The sequence below is a fragment of the Peromyscus californicus genome, unplaced genomic scaffold, assembly GCF_007827085.1.
Source record: "Peromyscus californicus insignis strain IS unplaced genomic scaffold, ASM782708v3 Scaffold_19__1_contigs__length_69161282, whole genome shotgun sequence".
NCBI lineage: Eukaryota > Metazoa > Chordata > Mammalia > Rodentia > Cricetidae > Peromyscus > Peromyscus californicus.
The window spans coordinates 17,759,927-17,781,255 of NW_026294491.1; the positions used below are offsets into that span (position 1 = coordinate 17,759,927).

Genomic DNA, 21,329 nt, shown 5'->3' on the forward strand with positions numbered 1-21,329 from the left:
TTCATCTGTGATGTGCCAATGTTATAACGCTGCTCATCCCCTTCACCCAGCTATGTCACACAGCAATGACATATTTCAATGTACATCTAACCTTGGGCATACTTACGCATTTGCTTTCACACACATATATGTTTAAAGGCATATACATTTATACTACACCAATAACTAACTGACAGAAGCCACAGGCTCCTCTATGTGTGTAAACACACAGTGAGGTTTCATCTCTAGAATGGTGTTTGGATTCGTGGGAAATTTTAGGTATGTGGGAATTTTTAGGTACTTGAATGCTAGGGTGCCAGACTTCCATATTTAACCAAGTTTATAGTAAAAGCATCCGTGTTTTATAAGATGTTAAGAGCTATAATCATAGATGTCAGGATAGAGAGCATGTGCTATGGGGAATCTGCTCTTTCAGAAATGGAGGTGTGGTGCACTGTGTCCTGAGGGGACAGAGTAAGAGTGTGTGGGCTGGCCCAGAGGTATGCCAAGATGTGGCCCGGGGGGCACACCAAAAAGTACTGTGACCCTCAGTAAGTCACCCACTCTTTCTGACCCTCAGGTTCCTCATCTGTGACTCAGGAAGAATTCAGAATGCACACTAGAGTTACTCCTTCACCGAGACTGGGTTTCGAAACCTCTCAGGTTACCTTGGCTTGGTATGTTAAGAGAGCTTTCCAGGCTGTTCAGCAAAGACAAAATGGGCATTGGAAATACAGATGTGACTAGGGGCATCCTAAGTAGAAAGGAGTTGTTTCTGGAAACAGGAGACCAGAGTCCAGCGTCCTGAGAGCGCTCTGATGTGCATAATCACCAGAGACCAGCTGCTTCCCTTTCGTTAATACAACGTCAACACCTTTGAAGTGATGACTCATTTGGCCGGTCATCTTAGGGACCCCTTAGGGGTCATCAACAGAGGAGGAGAAACACAAAACACTTTCATAACATCTATTTCCTCCTCATTGCTGATTGCTTTTTATAAAACAAAACAAAATCCAAATCCTGTTTCTGTGATCTCCGCACTTAGAAGTAACCATCTAACAATGGGGAGATCTACTTACAGCCCTTGAAAATAACCCAAGTGCAGAGCCACAAGGGACAGAACACCATGTCTCCAACCTACTTACTCAAGCCAACTCCAGAAAACTGTGGAATGACCAAAGAGGAGGAGAATGCTCCCCCCAATCGATGCCCATATTCTTTAGTTGGTTTAACATTGTCATTGTGAAGACTAGCTCAGACCATTAGGTTTGTCGTTAGAGCCTGTCTCACACAGAGCGAGCACGTATTCTAGAGCTAGCCCACTCCTTACCATAACCTGCCAAACATTTGAAGTGAACTGCTTGCTGAGTACCTCAGTGGGAAAGAATGAGGCTTACTGCTACACTAAAAGTAACAAAGGAAAAAAGTAAAATGGAAATGTCTCCTTCTGTATTAAATGAAAAATTTAATCTAACATTCATGGCTCACTGTCCTCTTTTCTCGATACACATATATAAAGGTCCTCTCTGTACCCCCCCCCCAAATGGGCTGAATTTCAGGGGCTCAGTCAGAGTTCCCTAAGACAAAACAGACTTAAAAGATGACCGAGAAGGCCTGGAAAGATGGTGCAGTGGTCAAGAGCACTAGCTGCTCTTGCAGAGGTCTGGAGTTCGATTCCCCGCCCCCATGTGATGGCTGACACCAGTTATAAGTCCAGTTCCAGGGGATCTGACATCCTCTTCTGACCTCCTTGGGTACTGCACAGGGTAGACATCACACGCAGGCAAAACACCCATATACAAAAAATAAAAATAAATCTTAAAGTCAACAACTTTAAAAAGATGACCTAGAAAGGCTAATTCCTAAGAATAAGGGTGGAGCACAGCTCTTCCTAGAGGATTTTGTGACCATTTCCTAAGGCTCACTTCTATCTGTGCCCACTGCTACCTCCCTTAGATTCGAAGATGGTCTGGCAGCTTCTTTGTTTTGTTCTGTTTTTTTTTTTCAAGATGGGGTTTCTCTGTGTAGCCCTGGCCATCCTGGAACTTGCTCCTTAGACCAGGCTGGCCTTGAACTCAGAGAACCGCCTGCCTCTACCTCCTGAGTGCTGGGATTAAGGCCTGGTGGCTGGTAGTTTTTTTGTTTATTCTAGAGCTATTTACAGGACAAGTGTCCTTACTCCCAGTGAGAAAATTTAATGGGGGTTGACAACATTTGCTGGGTGTTACCTATGTATGCTCCAGGCACAGCACACACGCTTCCACTTGCCTACCCTCAGGAGAACCTTCGCCGTCATTCTCATCTAATAGATGAGGAAGCAGGTTTAGAGAAGGCTGGCCGCTGGCCCCAGGTCACAGTCACACTGAGATGCAAGTTCATGAACACCTCTTATGGTCTCTCTTAGGAACAGAGGAAAGGGACCGGAAGCGGAAATGTCAACAGCGGCCGGCGTTGCTAGGGCTCAAGGAATTTTGGTGACTCCGTTAGTGGTCGTTTTTTTTTTAATCCCCCAGTGGCTGCAGTCTCTGCCTGTGTTACTTTTAGCTTCAGTCCTGAGAGGGGAGGGCTGGGACCTAGGTTCCTTTCAGAACCCTGCTGAAGAGGTGGCCACTTCCAGTGGGTCAATCACTGTGTAAGGCACTGTTGCTCGGTTGCTCGCGCTCACACTTGTAAGTCAGGTGTGTGCTCACACGTGCTGCGCGCCGCTAGGTTTTGTTTTGGTTACCTCTGCTGCACATGTTAATCTGGAGAGATTAGAGGTCCCTTCTGTGAAGGGATAAAGGAGATTAGCATCCCTTGGGTCAGCGCTGACACTGTGTTGCTCTGTGCCTGGGGTCCTGACCTCGATCGTTAGGCTTCATTCGCATAAAGGCACCAACAGCAGGTGTGGTGGGCTAGAAAGATGAGGGGTGCACACCAGAAAATGCCAATCACTGGAGGTCAGATGTGGGGGGAGGGGGGCGCTACCCCAGTCTTTCTTGTAAGAGGGCAATACTACCATCAGCACCAGTGCCAGCCAGTCTGTGGTGGCTAGCATGGACTAAACGCTCAGGAATTACTGTATAAACACATCTCTCTCACACATCTCACAACTACATCTGGGTCATGATTGAGTGCTTTACCGAGGGAGACTCGGAGTGCAGAAGCCACTTGTTCCAGGCCATCCAGCCTGGGGGTGAAGGGTTATGTTTTGGGTCACGGGGGGTGGGGGAGGGGGTGGGGGGCTTTTCTGTGCAGCTCTCATGTACTGAGATGCCTTCCTTTAAATGTCTCATACCTTTGAGCGCACAGGAGGGAGGTTTAGCCAATCAGAGGACTTCCTGGTTTCCTAAGGATGCCGGCAGAGGCTGCTGGGGTAACTCTTCTGGAAGCCTTCCCCTCGAAAGGCAGGGCTCGTTTCTGGGGTTGGATTTCGCAGCAGCCCCTGTGCTGTTTTTCTGGGAGCAGGAGGATGGCCCAATGACCTTCTCAGCCCCAGCCATTCCTGGCTTGTGATTCTAGGATTCTCTTTCCCTGCTTGGAGATGCAAATGCAAGGCCCCTGGGGCACCGTGGGAGTGTTCCCACTGCACCCCTGGGAGAACCCCTTTTGAAAAGTCAGCCTTTGTTTTTAGTATTTCTTTTGAAAGTTGGGAGAGATGCTGAGATAAGCAAGGCTAGCCCCTAAGGACAATAAACTTGATGGGGTGTCCCCGTGTTGTGTTTTTTTTTTTTTTTAGAAAAAAAAAAAGATGTTAAGGACTATTGCAAGACTCAACAGAAGTGCTGGCTCCACCTACACTTGGTTAGAAACGCTTGCATGGATTTTCTTTTCTTTCTTTCTTTCTTTCTTTCTTTCTTTCTTTCTTTCTTTCTTTCTTTCTTTCTTTCTTTCTTTCTTTCTTTCTTTTTCCAGCAGTGTTCGTATGAAGATAAAGACAGTGTCTTCCAGATACTGCTTGAGACATTCTAAAGGTCTTTCTTTGGGAGGGTAGGGCCCATCTGCTTCTGCTGGACCCACACACTTTGAAAAGTGGGTCCAGGGCAGTGAACACTCAACCAACTCTCATTTCCTTATACAAAAGAAACACTCCTAGCCCCCCTGCCCCCTGCACCCCCACTCCCCACCCCGGCAATGTGGAAAAATTGGGGCTGAGCCGCCAATGCTGTGGCTCACAGCTGGACCTCAGGGATCACTAGGGACATTCATCAGGTTGCAGGTGACATGCCCGAGGCACAGCAACTGGGTTGGGCAAGGTTTCCTGTCTGGCTAAGGACAGTGCTGGTCCTCCATTGACTGAGGATCTTTTTACTCCCCCAGACTTCTAGAGGACGGGCTCTTGTACTTGATTTTGATACTACCCTGCCTGTCTTGTTGATGTTTGTTAGAAAGTATGGCCAGTCATGACTCTTTAGTGGAAGAAAGGTGTGTGAGTGCATCCTAAGCACCTTGTGTTCTCACACTAGTGATCAACAAACAGCCTATAGACACAGCAAGGTGTCTTCACACTATGACTTCACACTAAACCACAGCCTGAGCAACTACTTCTTGGAAGCTGTTCAAGGGGAGTTGTCTGGCTACTTAAACATTCCGGGCTTCCAAGGCACTTACCTCACTGTTGGCGCTTTCCACAAAGGACCCCCCGAACATGGCGGCCATCCACTCACAGCTACAGATCAGCAGTGGTTTGTGGGCACTGATGGCTCCATCATCCAAGGTAAATGTCACATCTGCCAAGGACGGAGGAAACAAAAGGGTGAGCCAGTTTTCCCAGGGGTTTCACCCCCAGCCTTCTGCTCCATATACATTCATCAAGCTGTATCTCTCACTCCCTCTTCCAGGTTTACTGATTCTACTTCAATCCATACTTCCGACACATCCAGCTCCCACAGCAAAGAGTGTACCTTGAAAAATTGCATGCAGGATCACAACACAAATTCTCAGGGCCAGAAAGTAGTAGAAAGGAGAGGATTATCATTTTGTGCTTTAGATTTGGGGTTTATACAGTGTTTGACACATTTACACATACGTATGTCTCATAGACACCTTGTATACATAGCCTGTAAGTAATTTCAATCAACATAAGACGTAGTTCATTGTTTAATTTACTGTGCATTTGTAAGATGACCTTTTAAATTAACATTCACAATTACTTCTGTATCCCTGTGCCCAGGGACTGGGATAAATGTTTTTACTTTATTCCACAGGGTGACACTCAAAAAGTTGGAATTTGGAGCATTTGGGGTCTTGGATTTTCAGGCACTAGGGATAGATGTTCAGCATATACAAGACTTGTCTGTCTATCTCTTGTTACTGTTTGGCTGCATGTGCCCTAGTTACACTCCCCCTACACACACACACACACACACACACACACGTGTGTGTGTGTGTGTGTGTGTGTGTGTGTGAACTGAAGGTAACACTTCATTCCCAATTTCTTTATCAGGAAATTCCTAAAAACAGCCACAACTTAAAAGAACTGCACCATGATTGAGTATAGCTAAGAAAATAGAACATTGTACTGATGCTATCCATTATCTAGCTCAGATGTCTCAGTCACCCCTGAGTGACATGCCAGGGTCTCCCTTTCATAAAGGAGTCCTACGTGGACCTCCATTCTTGCTTGGCTCTATCTGGGCAGTCTTAGCGAGGGATTCAGTCAGATTTAATGTCTCCCAGTTAATCGAGTACATATTTGCAACACATTCTTTTCAGTAACACTCAAGAGCTGCTTCCACACCATGGCAACCAATGTTTTGCAGTAAATGTTCCCCACTCCTTGCTTTAAAATGAATAGCGTGACTCAGTATCAGGTCACGGAATGTGTAGTTCCATGGCAGGGATTATGGGAGACAAAGACGAAAACCGAGGGAGCCCAGTCAACCGAACTCAGGAAGTCAACATTGCAGAAAAGTCCACTTCCACCCACACCCGCACACACATCCCAAGATGAAAATTCTAGAATAAAAATAGTACACATGTATCAGACAGACAGAGCCAAGCAAAGGCCAGTAAATCAGACCGGGTGTAGTCTCTAGGGAGTTTGCTCATGGCAGGGCACCAATGGCTGTGTGTGGCATAGTTGCCCGAGATGAAAGAAGACAGAGCAGGGCTCAGGAGTGCAAGGGCACAAATCAGGCGGCTGGGGTGTGGCAGTGGTTGTTGTTGTTGCTGATGTTGTTGTTGTTGGTGGTGGTGGTGGTGATGGTGATGGTAGTGGTAATGTAACTTGTCTCTGGGACTTCAGTGACCTCAGGACCAGAGACCAATGATGCAGGGACAATGGAGAAGAATGGAACAGTGGACATTGGTCATGGAACAGATCCCGAAGCCAGGTAGTTTGAGCTTCAAGCCCCTGGAGGGAGGCGTAGGATCACCTAATCGACCCTGTGCCCTGGAGATTGAGTGACTAGGTTTCTGGAGTGGCAAGGCTTGAGTTCATGATCTCACTATCACCACTTAACTGACTTAGTGACCTGGCCTCTCAGTCCCTTGTTTCTCAACATCTGCAAGGTAGGAGGACTACCTCTTGGGTCTGACAAGGATTAGCAACGATAATCCTATTATCTTTATTTGTGCTCCCGCTCAGTTTAGCTAGCATTTGATGATTCTCCCACCCCCTACCTAGCACAAAGGCCTTGCTTGATGGCTCCCTGGGGGCCCTGCTCACCTGAGAAGGTGCCCTTGCTGAGACACTCTTTGATCCGATTGGCTTTCCTGACATGGAAGGCTTTTGTGATCTCCTGGTTCATAAAGGCTTCCTTGTTCATGATATTCTCCACCATCATCCTCAGATCGAACATCTCCAGGACCTCGGCCATCTGAGCCAACCCCAGCAAATCTTTCTCCTTCTCATCCAGCTGCCCAGTGTAGAGGAATCGTAGCAGGGTCCGGAAAGGGCCTGACTGCATCGATGGGTCCAACCTGACAACGGTCACTGGGCCCACCCGCTTAGAAATGGGGTTGACCCGCACCTCTTTGTGTATGCTGACAAATCCCTTGCTCCAACCGGACAGGGCCTGTGCCTCAGAACCTGAGACCTCGGTCTGCAAAGCTAGACTCTCTGGCAGGTCCTGGCCTGAAGATGCTCCTGGGCCAGCCTGAGGGGTCCTCTGGGGACTTTTCTTCCCTTCCTCGGCTGGACCAATACCCTGCATCCGCCCGTGACAATCCCTGCATGGCACCTCCTCACCAGCTCCCCCACCCCAACTGGGCGATTCTTCACACTCCATTAAAAAAAGGTCGTAGAATTTGGAAGAAGAGGTAGCGAGGTAAATGCGGTGCGCGAAGATGTACTCCTGGTCCTGGAGAATGAAGAGGACGTCAGCGCATAGAGGGTTGTCCAGTAAACAGGCAGCATCGCTTGTCCCCGTGGACGAACACTCGGGGACCTTGATGACGGGGGGAGGGGCTTTCGGAGGTAGGAAGGGCGCCTGAAGCAGAGGCTTCTGGACTTTTTTCAAGTGGGATTTCCAGAACTGCAGGTGCCGGCGGGAGATGAGGGCTGCGCGGATAGCATTGTCGAACACATCCTTGATGCCGAACTGGTCAAACACACTGGTCTCGTAGTAAGGGATGCCAAGTTCCTTCGCCACCTCTCGGCCTTTTTCTGGGGGCAAAATGTCACCTCTCTTTATGGGCCTGAAATAAGAAAATTAAAAAAAAATACACATAATCAACTTTCTTTTAAGGAAAAAAAAAAGAAAGGGTGTGGCATCTAAATTTCTAAATCCCTAAGTTGAATTATATAACTAAAACTTCATTCGCTTCTTAAATTTTTACATCTAAAATCCTGCAAGGGTCTTGAAAACTCATCATCAATGGACATTCCAAGATAAAGGATTTATGACTGTAAAAAAAAGCATATGCGGTTAGTAGTAACTATGGTAACAAAAGGATTGGCCTTTGTTACCTATGTGATCTTGAGCAAGTTGTCTAACCTCTTTAAGGCTTGGTTTTCCAACTTTGGAGCGCATGGGCCCCTTAAAGAAGAGGTTTGAATATGATAATGAATACATTTAGCATTGTCCTTGGTGCTTGATAAAAGTTATCACTGCCAATGGCCACCTTCATCGTTGCTTGTTTCATTTTTATAACTTCATCATGCACCCCGCCCCCCTGCACTATCTGAGAGTTCTATGGAGTACTGTTTTCATTCTGTAGTGAGAAGAAACAGAGGCAGGAAGTTCAATTGGTTTGCCTACGGAATATCTATAAGCTACTAGAAATTTCTACTAAGTGGTTAGTGTACAGACTTCCCCACTCTTGGTTCAGTGATCCATGCCCAGTGGCTTCTAAAGTCTCTATGTTGGATTCATGAGTCCTCTTTCATATATTCCTCCCCTCCATTTCCATCAGGCCTTCATCGATCTTTTCTTTAGACTGGTACATAAGTCTCTTAGTTGGCCTTTGTGGTACTTTGAATGTAATTGGCCCCCATAATCTCATAGGGAGTGGCACTATTAGGAGGTGTGGCTTTGTTGGAGTGGGTATGGCCTTGTTGGAGGATGTGTGTCACTGTGGGGGTGGGCTCAGGACATTGTCTGGCACAAGCCAAGATGTAGCTGGCACCATGTGGATCTGTCTGCGCGCCGCCATGCTCCCTGCCATGATGATAATAGACCGAACCTCTGAAACTGTAACCGAGCCACCACAATTAAATGTTTTCTTTATCAGAGTTGCTGTGGTCATGGTGTCTCTTCACAGCCGTAGAAACCCTAACTAAGACAGCCTCTCTTCAGAATCCGCATTTATAGCTCAGAGTCCCACCCCTGCAAGAAAAGTACTAAAATAATAGCAAGGGTATGGCTGAGCCTGCAATTCTGTGTTAATTTCTCCTGTTTCCACAAACCCAGTGGAACAAAGCCCACGCCCTTTTGGTCTGGCACACAAAACTCATTTACAAGTTAATCAGACCCAGGAAGGCCAATATAAGCACTGCGGTGCTGGGCTTGTGACATAACCTGGAAAAGGTTCCAGAACCGACAAGATGTGATCTGCTACAGTTCTCTAAGAAACGCACGCTCGATTCTGACAGACGCTCTGAAGCAACTGATCCGAAATACTTCGCCTTTGACACCAAAAGTCACACGCTTCCCAGGCCCTGGTCCAGGAGACCAATGATAAAAGTGGATGGAATTTGGATTTGAAGACCAGGGGGGAGGGAGGGAGGTCACACCTCAGAGTGCTGACAAGAGTGGAGAGATCCAGGGAAGAAGGAAGGTTCAACTTTAGGCCTCTTCCTGTGGGCCCTGTGTGAACTTTGTCCTCGGGGCTGACTCGAAATTTGCTAATTGATTAACCCGAAGCTTGGCTCCAATGCCCCACTTTGTGAAATCTCTAAGTCGCTCCCTATAAAGGACTGTCCTGTCTGCTACTTGGCCGGTTCTGCTACCCTCTGCAGTCACCCCCACACCCAGGTGATTCTGAACATTCCATTTCTAGTCCATGCATGTAGGAACAGAGGGATTGTGGAGACTGAACATGAAGTGCTTTCCAAGTTTTACCCAGGATGCCTTTGGAGCACCAGAAATCGTCTGAAAGTGTCTCAAAGGTCGTCACTGCAATAAGCATAAAAAATGGGGTCCAGAGAAGGTTTGTGGTCAGCCAACTGGGTAAATACGGAAGCAAAGCATTGCTATCAGAATTTGGTGGGAGTTTTGCCCTTCAGCAGAGAATATGGGTGTGAAACAGACAAAACTGTTTTATACAAGAGTAACTTCTGAGGGCACAGGTTTTAAGAATTCTGTTTCTTTCCAAAATTGGTATCCATACTGTGGACGCAGTAAAAAAACACCTTCTAATTTGTTTTATTTTAAACTCTGACACTTTGTTAACATAAGGATTAGATACATTTAAAAAGTCATGTTTGCTTTCTTTCCCTTTTTTTTTTTGAGACAGGGTTTCTCTGTCTTGGATCTTGCTCTGTAGACCAGGTTGGCCTCGAACTCACAGAGATCTGCCTGGTTCTGCCTCCCAAGTGCTAGGATTAAAAGTGTGCTCCACCACCGCCTGGCTTTTGCTTTCCTTTTTAAAAATTTATTTACTTATTTATTTTATGTATTCGCGTGCTCTATCTGCATGTACAAATTTGTGCCAGAAGAGGGCACCAGATCTCATTATAGATGGTTGTGAGCCACCATGTGGTTGCTGGGAATTGAACTCAGACCTCTGGAAGAGCAGCCAGTGCTCTTAACTGCTGAGCCATCTCTCCACTCCTTGTGTTTGCTTTTCTGCAAGTAGAGCTCCATGTGATTTTTAGGGGTTTGCTTTTATTTTCTTTTTGAGGCGGGATCTCACTGTGCAGCTCTGTGGATCAAGTTGGCCTCAAACTCATGGAGATCCACCTGCCTCTGCTTCTCAAGTACTGGGATCACAAAACGAGTGTTGTTAGGCTCAGCTTCACATGATTTAAAAAAAACTGGACACCAGCCCAGGCCTAGTGGTATGGGCCTGTAGTCTCAGCAGCTCAGGATGCCGAGGAAGGAAGATCACAAGTTCAAACCCAGGCTATGCTACAGAGTAAGCTAAGAAATGTAGTGAGACCCTACCCGGCTCTAAGTTAAAAGTTAAAAGAGGAATGGGGCCATGATTCAATGGTAGAATGTCTGGTCTGCCTAGAATGTGGAAGGCCTTAGGCTCACTCTCCAATACTGCACGGAACACCAGAAGCCAGAGAAACACTAACACCACCACCAAAACCAACCTAGACGTGTGGTCATGGGAATGAAAGCACATCTCTGTTGGGATGTGATAATGGCCAACAGCTGTGGCTGATCCTTCTGAGCCTGAGTTTATTTTATTCTAAGCAGGCATCATTTCAAGAATGATGCCACCTTGGGTGGCTAACATTCTGTATAGGACGTCATTCAAATAGAGTACTTCCTCCAATGCACTTCCATACACCCCATTTCATACCGTGGAATTCCCTTGAAGCACTGGCGAACCATTTGATGAGACTGGAGTGTGACTCTGGTGAGCCTGGGGAGGCATCAGGACCTCAGCTTCAGGATGAACGGCTGACTGACTTTGCGAAAGTCGATGGCTGAGAGGTGTAGCCTCAGTGGCCACTGAACATCTGAGGTACCTGAAAACTATTTCCTCGCCGGGCGGCAGTGGTGCACGCCTTTAATCCCAGCACTCGGGAGGCAGAGCCAGGCAGATCTCTGTGAGTTCGAGGCCAGCCTGGTCTACAGAGCGAGTTCCAGGACAAGCTCCAAAGCTACACAGAGAAACCCTGTCTCGAAAAAACCAAAACAAACAAACAAAAAACCAAAAAAACTATTTCCTCACTGGGGTGCCAGATGCATGCAGGGTCCTTGGCTTACCTTGCTAAGGGGCGTCTGGCCCGGTTAACGGCTTCCAGGTCAGCGTAGCGGAGGTCTAGCTGGCAGCCAACAAGGACAACAGGTGTTCGAGGGCAAAAGTGCTTGATTTCTTGATACCACATAGTCTTCACATGATTTAGGGAGTTGGGATTTGCGATTGAAAAACAGAGGACCACAACGTCAGACCTGAAAAGGAAACCGCAGACGGGGCTCACATCACCTTTCTGTGTGTCTCTCTAGCCATCCATTATGGTCCCTCTCTCTTCTCCCACTTATCTGACAATATGACGTCACAGTTAAAAATAATATTTTTTTTGTTTTGTTTTAAAAAGGGCCGGATAGTAAATACGTCTATGAGTCATGCACACAGTCCACTAAGCCCCCGCATTCCAGCCCCAACATAGCCTTGTGGCTCATTTTCACATCTCACTGCAGAATGTGGATGCGCTCAGGGTCCCCCCCTCCCTCGAAGTGACTTTCCCAAGAGATGGCTACCTGAAGGAGTTCAGTACTGGAATTCCCACATGCCGAACTATTTCTGCTCATGAGAAATAGTTGCAAGATAAAAGGAAACGATGAAGACCACCTTTTTATACCCCCTTCATAAAACACAAAGGCGAAGATGTCCAACCCAATGAGAAAGCAAACAGCTGGTGGAGATGTCAGCAGTATTTGCTGCGTGGCGTCAGCAAATACAAAGAAGGATGCTGGCCCTTCTTGCTCACGCACACAGATACAAAGCACAACCCCTTATCTGCTTCTGAACAGAGAGACCCTGACTTGGCAGGAATTTGCCTTTTTTTTTTTTTTTTAAAACTAGGTGTAAAGCAAGAAGATGAAGTCAATGGAGGGCTGATATGGTCAGAGAACATGGGAATCAGACCCCTCCCATGTTACAGCTGATACACAACAGGTACATGGGAAAAAGAAGGGGTAGGGGAAAAAAGCTTCTACTTAAATTTGGCATTGGGAGCTTCTATTTTTATAGTATAACTTACCATTCTAGAAGTCAAAGAATTGTTGAGTAAGACAGTTGCTCAAATATGGTACTTGATGGTAGCTGGCAAGCAGGAATAATAACCTCCCTTCTGGGTTAAAATACAAGTGACCGTTTTTAGAACAGGCAGGCAGGGGAGTGAGAGCAGGAACGTTTATGCTTGGGGAGTCGAGACTTGCAAACAAACTCAGCAATAAACTCACGACTTTATGAGATGTTAATTTATTGCCTTTATTGTTTATGTGATGGGAAGAGTCAAGTCTATGAATAAAAAAATAACTCTTCTTAAATCATTAATGAGCTTTCCTTCCTACATATCAATGGAGACAAACAAATGTATGCAGGCAGCCACAGAATTTCTAAAAATAGTCGCCTCTGATGCAGAGTACGGCAGGGGGCTTGCATTAAATGTAATTCTCAAGTTGAGTCTTTCCGTGTATTTGCAGGGGAAAAAAAAATTGCACCAGACCGCGGCAAACAGAGGGGAAAGTCCCGAGTTTAAGATGGTCTCACATTACAAAAGAAAACCCAGGACTCAAAGCAGGTAACTGTTGTTCTGCGTGGTTAGAATAATCTCAATGTAAAGATATTATCAAAGGCTCCAGGATGCTGGAATAATATGTAAATAATATGTGTAAAATATGCATAAATATATAAATGAAAAGGAGACATCTCTTGTCTTTGAGATTCTGATTTAGTTACTAGAATATTTTGTACTCAGCCGTACTTCCAATCAGCATAAATAACAGTATCCATTAAAGCCAAAAATGCTTCAAATATTACTTTTTTTGACCGGCTTAGTTTTCTATTATTCATCACCCTGTTTATATTGGGTATCTAATGAAGTCCTACTGTAAGCTTTGTTCTGATCATAAGATAAAGCCATCACAGAATTTTTGACATAGTGAGAATAATATGTCTGGTTCAGCATCTCAGACAATGAATTAAGCAAATATATCCATTTTTCAACTTGAGGACTACGTGTGTGTGTGTGTGTGTGTGTGTGTGTGTGTGTGTGTGTGTGTGTGCCTGTGTGTCTGTGTGTGCATGTAATACATATTATATATTTATTGTAATTGGTGCCTTCAGTTTCCATGTTAAGGCATACAGCTGTGAGGAGAATCATTCTAAGAACTTCATTTCTATGACAGACACATAACTAAATGTCAATTCTGCTATCTAATTTTATGATGTAGCAAAGTGAGGTTTTGAAATCAGAGCTGGCTTGGTTGCCAAGGTAACCGTGTTACCACTCATGACATGCAACACATGGGAGTTAACTATCCGGGTGACCTGCAAGCAAGCCCAGACAGGACCTGGGAGGGGCTGATGGTGGTGGACAGACAAATGGAATCTTCTGATAGCCACACAAGGCCACGACACAATGCAGGGCCAGAGTTATCAGTGTTCTGTCCTACCCTGTGGCTTTGGTGTCTAAATGCTTGAAATCTGTGGGGGAACTGGGAAAAGATCTGATATTCTGCAAATATGTTCGCTCAAAATGTAAGAGCAAGTTGAATTGAGAAAAACACTATTATAGATGTTAAAATAACCCACTGAATAAAAATTTTATGTGTATCTTAGAATAACATCTTTCTTTTGTTTTCTTATCTAGCTGCTAAGAGAAAACTATGCCCATTACTTTAGACTGAAATCAGTTAAAAGTAAGATTATATATTAACTATTAACTTGCTTTTGTTTAAACCATGTTGATCTAGACACAAACGTGGGAGAAACCTGGTGTGTGCTCTAAGCAGAATGTTATCCTCAGGTCTTGCCATCCAAAGGACAAATTCCAACACAGGCTAAGAGTCAATTGTCAAAGAGATGAGGCCATAGACAGAGATGCCTCCTTCCAAATGCCCTTGTCTAACTGGCAATATGTCAGCATCCTCTGTGGCCTAAACACTCCTTAAAATCAAGTAACTAAGACAGAAACAGAGGAGGAGTGGATTGGGGGTGGGTGAGAGGAGAGGAGGGAGAGGTAACTATGGTTGGGATGTAAAAATAAATGAATAAATCGAATTAATAATAAAAAAATAAAAACACAAATAATATTAACCACCTCACCATATTGTAAATTAAAAAAAAACAAACTAGAAAATAGCATATAAATATTTGACCATTTCAAAAAAAAAATCAAGTAACTATTTAGAGAATTCCGTTTATTCCTTCTGGACTCCAGCCTTTCCTTCTACCTAGTTCAAGAAAACAGGAGACTCTTGGCTAAGAATATCTCCAGGTTGGGGCAGGATTCCAAGGAGTTTAGAGATACACATTCTTGTGTGGGGCCTGTTCAGTGTCTGACATAAACCCGGATTTAAAAATGCCCCTCCTAGGGAAGATAAAAAGGAAAAAGCAGCTTCGAGAAGCTCTGTCTCCATGGCTCTGTTTCTGTTTTGTTTTGTTTTGTTTCATTTTGTAGAGTGGATTTAAAAATACTTGTGGAGAGTGTGAGGAGGACGTTTCGACAGACTTGGCAGTCAGGGTTGTCCAGAAGTGACCTCAGGCTCTATTTCAGCTGTAAAAAGAATGATAGGATTTCAGTGGAATTCTACAGCTACCTGGGGTAGAAAACCTGAGAATTCAGAGACCAAGCCCTGGGTGGACTGGGTTTTAAACCCCAGAATTTGGGTAGTGAGAAGGGTACAGGAGGAGATTTGGAATGCACATTGTATTGACTTTTATTCAAAAAATTATGACTGGGATAAATGGGCTTATTAGAGATAGCCAGAAACACACAGGGGGCTGAGAATGTATCCTTTTGTTCACTAACACATTGAATCATTGAATGCATTTTTTTAAAGGGAAAAATGATTTCTTGTTCTTAAGGGAGAAATATCAGTATATTTCACTTGGGTGCCATCATAAAAAAGTCATGTCCACAAAGTAATATATATTTTGATTGGTTAACAGCAAATTAGTCCGAAATCAATGGTAGAACAATTGGGCATGTCCAGCATCAGGAGAGAGGGGCAGGGGTGGAGAGGGGCCAAGTCATCCAAGACGGTAGGGGTTGAGGTCTGTTTTTCTTTGTATATTAAATAAACCCCAGAGGCATACTTCCTCAGTTATCTTTTGGGGGAAACACTGGCCAAAGACAGCACTTGAAGAATTGTTAGAGATGTTAGGGTAATGTGAAGTGTTCATTCCAGGCCAGGGCTAATCTTTGTTGGAACATTAAAGAAATCTGAGAAAGGCCGTCCTCCCCACATACCTTGTCTGGAGCCAGACTCAACAGCAAATAGCAGGGGTCTCAAAGGCTGTTTTTACAAGTCCAGGCCCTTGGTGGGAAGAGCCTGGAGAAGCTACCAGAGGCTGAAAGGCACTGATTGTTAGGAATGCAATTTCTAAACTGCTGGGCCCATCGGCCTTGTCACGGGTATCACGCTGAGAGGCCCGGGGGTGGGGGGTGGGTGGGGGGGAGGGGGCACTAGGTTTCTTTACCTTAGCTGGTTAAGTGAAGAAGAAACCCTGAAATCATCTTTTATCTAAAAAGCATCACACCAGACTGATTTGACAGGTAGTGCAAAGGAAAGCGTAGTCTACCTGGCCTCCAGAACGCAGAGAGTAGGGTGGCCACGTGCCCTTCTCCAGGGTGCTCAGCTCAGGGTGGATCTCATGCAAGACTAATATTTGAAGCTTAGAAGAAGCCTGTGTGATATTTTCCCACATTCTGTATGGGACTGCCTTCTTTTAATTACCCATATGTTCTTTTAAGAGTTTTGTTCTGTGTTCAGATCTTACCACATTATAAACCACCATTGCCTACACCTACTTTCACTTTTCTAGTGGTGTGGGCGGGAACCCCATGATCTTTATACAGGTGGGGGTCATAGTCACATCTGAACAGGCTTTCTTGGCCAATATACAGGAGTCCACCTCTAGCCGAGATTCAAGCAAGGAGTTCCTGACCTCCACCCGTGGGTCTTCGAGTTCCCTTTCCCGGCTGATTAACTGAGGTAAGTTCTTTCCTGAAATGTTTCGAAACCATTCACATCGACCACACACCTCTCATGCATTGTACTCTGACAGTGTTATGCAAACAGACACATTGAAACAGCACAGGACAGCTGGGAGCAGGGCAGAGGGTTGGAGCGGATGGCTCCAGGTTTTAGTAGGGGAGCAGCCTGGGTGTATGAGATGTAGAGGGAGTTGTCAGAGATGGTGCACACGACTGGGCTGGAGATGGATGGCTGGGGAAGCTCGAACTCATGGAGGATGGACAGGCCTGTTGGGGGGTGGGGGGTGGGGGCGCCTGGTTGGGAGTTCTGGGGGGAGCAGGGCAGAACCATGCAGGGCCCCGGATGTGAGCGGAGAAATCAAGCCAATACTTTACCAAGAGCAGTGAGGCTTCTTTAAGTACAGATGTTATGTGGGGGAAACTGTCAAAACATCCTGAAATATATCCAGATTTGGGAGTGATTAGCATGCGAGACTACAGTCTTCCAGGAAGACTTCTTGCAGTTTCACCAGGAAGTGACATGTTAGGACCCGGCTCCCTCCACCCAAACAGAAATCTGGCCAAAGCAAGCCACGCTCTTAGGAGTGGGCCGGTAGCAGCGGTAGCAGCAGCAGCGACAGCCCGCCAGTGTCGCCAGAGGCTGCAGACAACCGTGGTGTGTTAGAAATGGCTGGTTCCTCCACCCTAGCACAAATGCCATGGCCGTGAGCGGCCCCACCAACCAAAGGGGTGGGCTATTACCATGGTTAACCTTGACCACTGAGGAGGATTCAGAATCTCGCAGGACACACACCTTTGCGTGTGTCTGGGAGGGCAGGTTTCTGAGGAGTTTATCTGAGGAGGGAAGACCTGAATGATGGATGACAGCTGGGGATAAACCTGAGAGACGGAGCTGCGCGCCAGCGTTGGTGTCTCTCTGCTTCCCAGACTGTGGACGTCCTTGTCACCACAGTTGGAGCCACAGAGCTGCTTCTTCCACACTGGGAGCCCAAAGAGACCCTCCTCTCTCTGTTAAGTTGCGCCTGTCAGGCATTTTGTGGCAGCAGTAAGAGAGCAACTAAGGCGCCTGTCATCTAGCGGTCCCACGCCATTTGCTTCCCACCCCGAGGCAGTGTGGTCTTCCGTGGCATGCAGTCGTTACCAGGAGAACCAGAACAAGTGTCACATTGAGTGACGTGCCATCAACTGATTAAAACAAATGGTGTCAACAGCCTCATTGAATGCCCAACTGATGTGACATGACATAGAAACTCTCCCAACTTCCGCTCTTTGGTCCTCCTTAGTTATCCTCAAAGCAGAAACACCAGAGGAACATCCCTTCTGTTGCCGGGTGGTGAGGCCAGCTGTGGATCCAGGAAACCCTGGACGGTCTTTTGCAGTGCTGGGTGGGAAGTCTCTGGGATTAATGCCCAGGACTCTTAGGAGGCCAAACTGTCAACCAGCCACCTTTTTTCTGAGCTTGATGGGAAGGAGAGTTCTGCTCAGACTTCCCGGGGACCCTCTTGAGTCTGAAGGTACCAGGGCTCGCTTTGTCCCTCACCGTGTTTCAGAACTAGCCGTTCCTTCCAGACATAATAGTGACAGCCCACTGTGTACCAGGCTCTCTCGGAGACACTGGGGACAGCTGTCCTGGTCCTGTCTATCCTCTCTCATGCCTGTACACCGGAGGATCACGACAACAGTCAAGAGAAACACACAGAATTGGTGGCCAGAGCCAACCGGAACACGGAACAGAGAAAGGGGACATCGATAGCGGATCGATAGCGGGGGGGGGGGGGGGGGAGCTGAGGGTGATTAAAACAAAAAAAAAAGAGAGAGACCTCTGGGGAGAGCCTCTCTGAGGTTGACATTTCAGTAAATAACTGAAGGAAGGGAGGGACCAGGCCTGCCAGCTGTGGGGAAAGAGCCAGCTAGCTCGCAGGCGAGGCCCCGAGGCAGGCATGCCTAGGATGCTTCCCTGAGGGAAGAGGCACATTGCTGGAGCACAGTGGGGAGGAAGAAGGCAGGAGAAGCAGGACCGCAGAGGGGCTGAGGTGGGAGGACTCTCAGGTGTGTGTGTGTGTGTGTGTGTGTGTGTGTGTGTGTGTGTGACCCTGGCTTCCGGTGAGCTGGTAGGCTTCTGAGTGGTGTTTCTGAGTGGGATGGCGTGATATCATTTCTAGTTTAGTAAGCTGATGTTACCGTTGTGACGAGAGAGCTGATTACATTGGTGGCCAAGGATCAGGGGTCGGGGAGAGGAAACGCCGGGAGAAGCAGGGGCCCGAGAAGAGGCGGTACCCAAGATGGGTGGTGGTACCCTTGCCTGGCCTTGGGAGGAGAGACACGGGTGCAGGTAGCAGGTGGCCACAGAAGGTCATGCCGGCAGGGCTGGAATGACCAGATCCAGGATGGGACTTAGTGGCACAAGAAGTATCTAAGATGTCTCACTATTACTCAGCGTGGTCACCGAGGAACGGCTCTAATGGATGCAACTAAATGCCCATGGTACCAGGAGCTAGCTCATTTTCAGGATTTTTTTTTTCTCCCCCACGTTCCTTCGATTGCTTTTATCCCATCAAAGGGCCTGCGAGGTATCCAAGCGTTCAAGGCTGAGGGTACACAGATGTCTGCAGATTTCGAATCTGAAAGAAACGAAACTAGGCTACATGAAGTCGGGCAGGGGATCAGCTGGAGTTTAAGTACGGAATGAAAACAGAATGTGAGCCATTACAATTCTTCAGACTGTTGTTCCTGGAAGCCCGCCAGGTGATGCCTTGGGGACACGAGCAGAGGTTAACCAGTTAATATGCTTTCTTAAAAATTATTTGAATTTGTTTAAAAAAAAATCCATTGGCCATTTTCCTAACTGCAGAGGAACAATTTTTTTTTTTCCAGGAATGAGATTATCTTCAGAAGCCAAAGAAATGTAAAGAAGAGAGCAGGGTGTTTTTTGGATTAATTCCAGGAGATTACAGCTAGATTAAGGCTCAGGGATGCCCTCAATTACAAAGGCCATCTTGCTTTTAAACACACACACACACACACACACACACACACACACACACACACACACACACGCACACACTCACCTAGCGCGCACCCCAACTCAGTGAGTCTCTGAAGTCAGCGGGATAGATTTGAGAGACAACTCACTATTCTCTCTTTTTCCTAGTCATCTTCCTGCAGCCTAGAAATGTGTCCGTTGTGCGGTTTCCTCCTTCTGAGAGGAAGAGTGCAGTTCTGGGCTTACTTTAGAGACGCTTGTCACGGGTGACTGGTATTAAGAGTTGCTGGCAGGGTTAGTAAACTTCCTAAGAAGACTATCCGAGAACACGCTCTGTAGCAGACAGGACCAACTGGACAAACATGGAAACGGGTTCGGAACCCACCCAGAAAAAGACCTTGGAGGCTACAATCAGTAAGAGCGAGATGGAGTTTCCTTTTGGCCCACAGCTGTGCCTTATGGTCCGGAGTTTCTGAGAGAAGAAGGTTCTAGAATGACTGACCACAGAGTTGCTCAACAGTCTCCTGCCTCTGACCTACCTAGTTTGAAAGCGACAGCACTGTGGCCTGGAATCTATTTCCTCACCAGAAAAGCCCCATACAGAAACAACACAAACTGGCATTTTTTGTTGTTTTTGTTTTTTAATTCCTCTTACTCTATATTGAAAAGCCAATGTTGCAAACTCGACCCAATTTCTAAAGCTTTCAGTTAGTAAAGGAAAAAAAAAAGTCCAAAGAAGGTAACCATTATTCTCTTTGCCCATGTCAGCAGCCTCATTGTGACTCTCTTGGGGGCTTCTCTTGGGTCTAGCTACGCTTTCATGGCCAAGCTACCACGTGACACCCACGTGACCACTTCTCTGGCCACGTGACCAGCACCTTGCCCACGTGAGCCACAGCGGTGCAGGAAGCATTATCTCTTTCTCACCAAGTGCTGAGTGCTCCTGAGTTGTGTGGGGAGAGGGCTTGGCCAGCCAGGGACAGGGATCCCTGCTCTGTTGACGCCTCATTCTTCCGGTTCTAGCCCAGGCTGCTCTATTTCAGAGCAGGAAGGTTCGCCTGGAACAGCAGCTGAGGGAGGTCCAGAGGGCAGGGTGGGAAGACTGTGAGATGACCAGGCTCCACAGCAGCCTTACAGCTGTGGGCTCAAGCTCTGAATGCATACATGGCCATACATGTAATTTTTGAAATTGTCTGTAAGTATTTAAGCCTAGTGTATTTTATTATTTGGGGTACATATATTATGGTAATGATCCATGATCCAGTTTCAACTGTTTTGCTTAATATCCCTGCTATTAGCATGTATATTCTCTCTCTCTCTCTCTCTCTCTCTCTCTCTCTCTCTCTCTCTCTCTCTCCTCTCTCACACACACACACACACACACACACACACACACACACAAATAGAGAAAGAAAACTGTTATAAAAATTATTCTAATGAAATTCGGGTGATACCCAGAGAAGAAGTGACCTTTTAATTGGAAAATCATCCAAATCTTCTGTTTAAGAATATTCACAAAAACAATGAAATTCAGTGGAAACAGGGAAGGGAGGCAAGTTCTGATAATGTGGTTGGTTTGCCTACAGCAAGATAAAGCTGGAGAGAGAGGATGAGACCCAAGACAGAATGACAGAAAAGCAATGGTACACCCCCATTCCTCTGCACCCTGGTTCCCAGATGGGGCAGCTGGTTAGGTTCCCACACAGGTCACTCACACACTCCAAAGGTTTCTGCTACGTACTATACAACCTGAGCAGGGAGCTGTGGGAGACAGAAATAGAAGACACAGAAACCTCTCATGGAACCAAGTGTTCTCTATCTCACTGTCACATGGTACTCAAGAGAGATGAACCTTCGAGAAGAGATGAACACAAACACAGGCTACGCGTGGTCCCTGCCATCAGCCAGCCAGCCCCTGGGCTGGGGCCTTGCGCTGGGAGAAGAGAGCCAGCATGGCTTTGGGTAGCTGGAGAATAGTGTTCTGTCATTAGCTTTGAGAGCCCGTAACTTCCATTTTCTATATCAGTTCCTGAGGCTCCAATTCTACATTTCCTCATCTTAAACTTCATGGAGATAACATTGAAATACATTAAGCTTTCA

At 46.5% G+C, this 21,329-nt stretch overlaps 1 protein-coding gene across 5 annotated transcripts in view; it reads right to left on the reverse strand.

The window, feature by feature from the left end:
• The window catches only part of Rhobtb1 (Rho related BTB domain containing 1), a 75,876-nt gene that overhangs the window by 13,696 nt on the left and 40,851 nt on the right, over positions 1-21,329 (reverse strand). For 2 of the 5 annotated variants that reach the window (XM_052744781.1, XM_052744782.1), the window contains exons 5-7: positions 11,286-11,471; positions 6,629-7,599; positions 4,570-4,688 (exon numbers count right to left, since the gene is read on the reverse strand). In XM_052744781.1, the coding sequence (XP_052600741.1) occupies positions 4,570-4,688; positions 6,629-7,599; positions 11,286-11,471 (1,276 nt within the window). Of the gene's footprint in view, positions 1-4,569; positions 4,689-6,628; positions 7,600-11,285; positions 11,472-12,283; positions 15,689-16,621; positions 16,681-21,329 lie in introns of those variants that run through there. The other 3 variants (XM_052744784.1, XM_052744783.1, XM_052744785.1) reach the window with 3 other exon arrangements.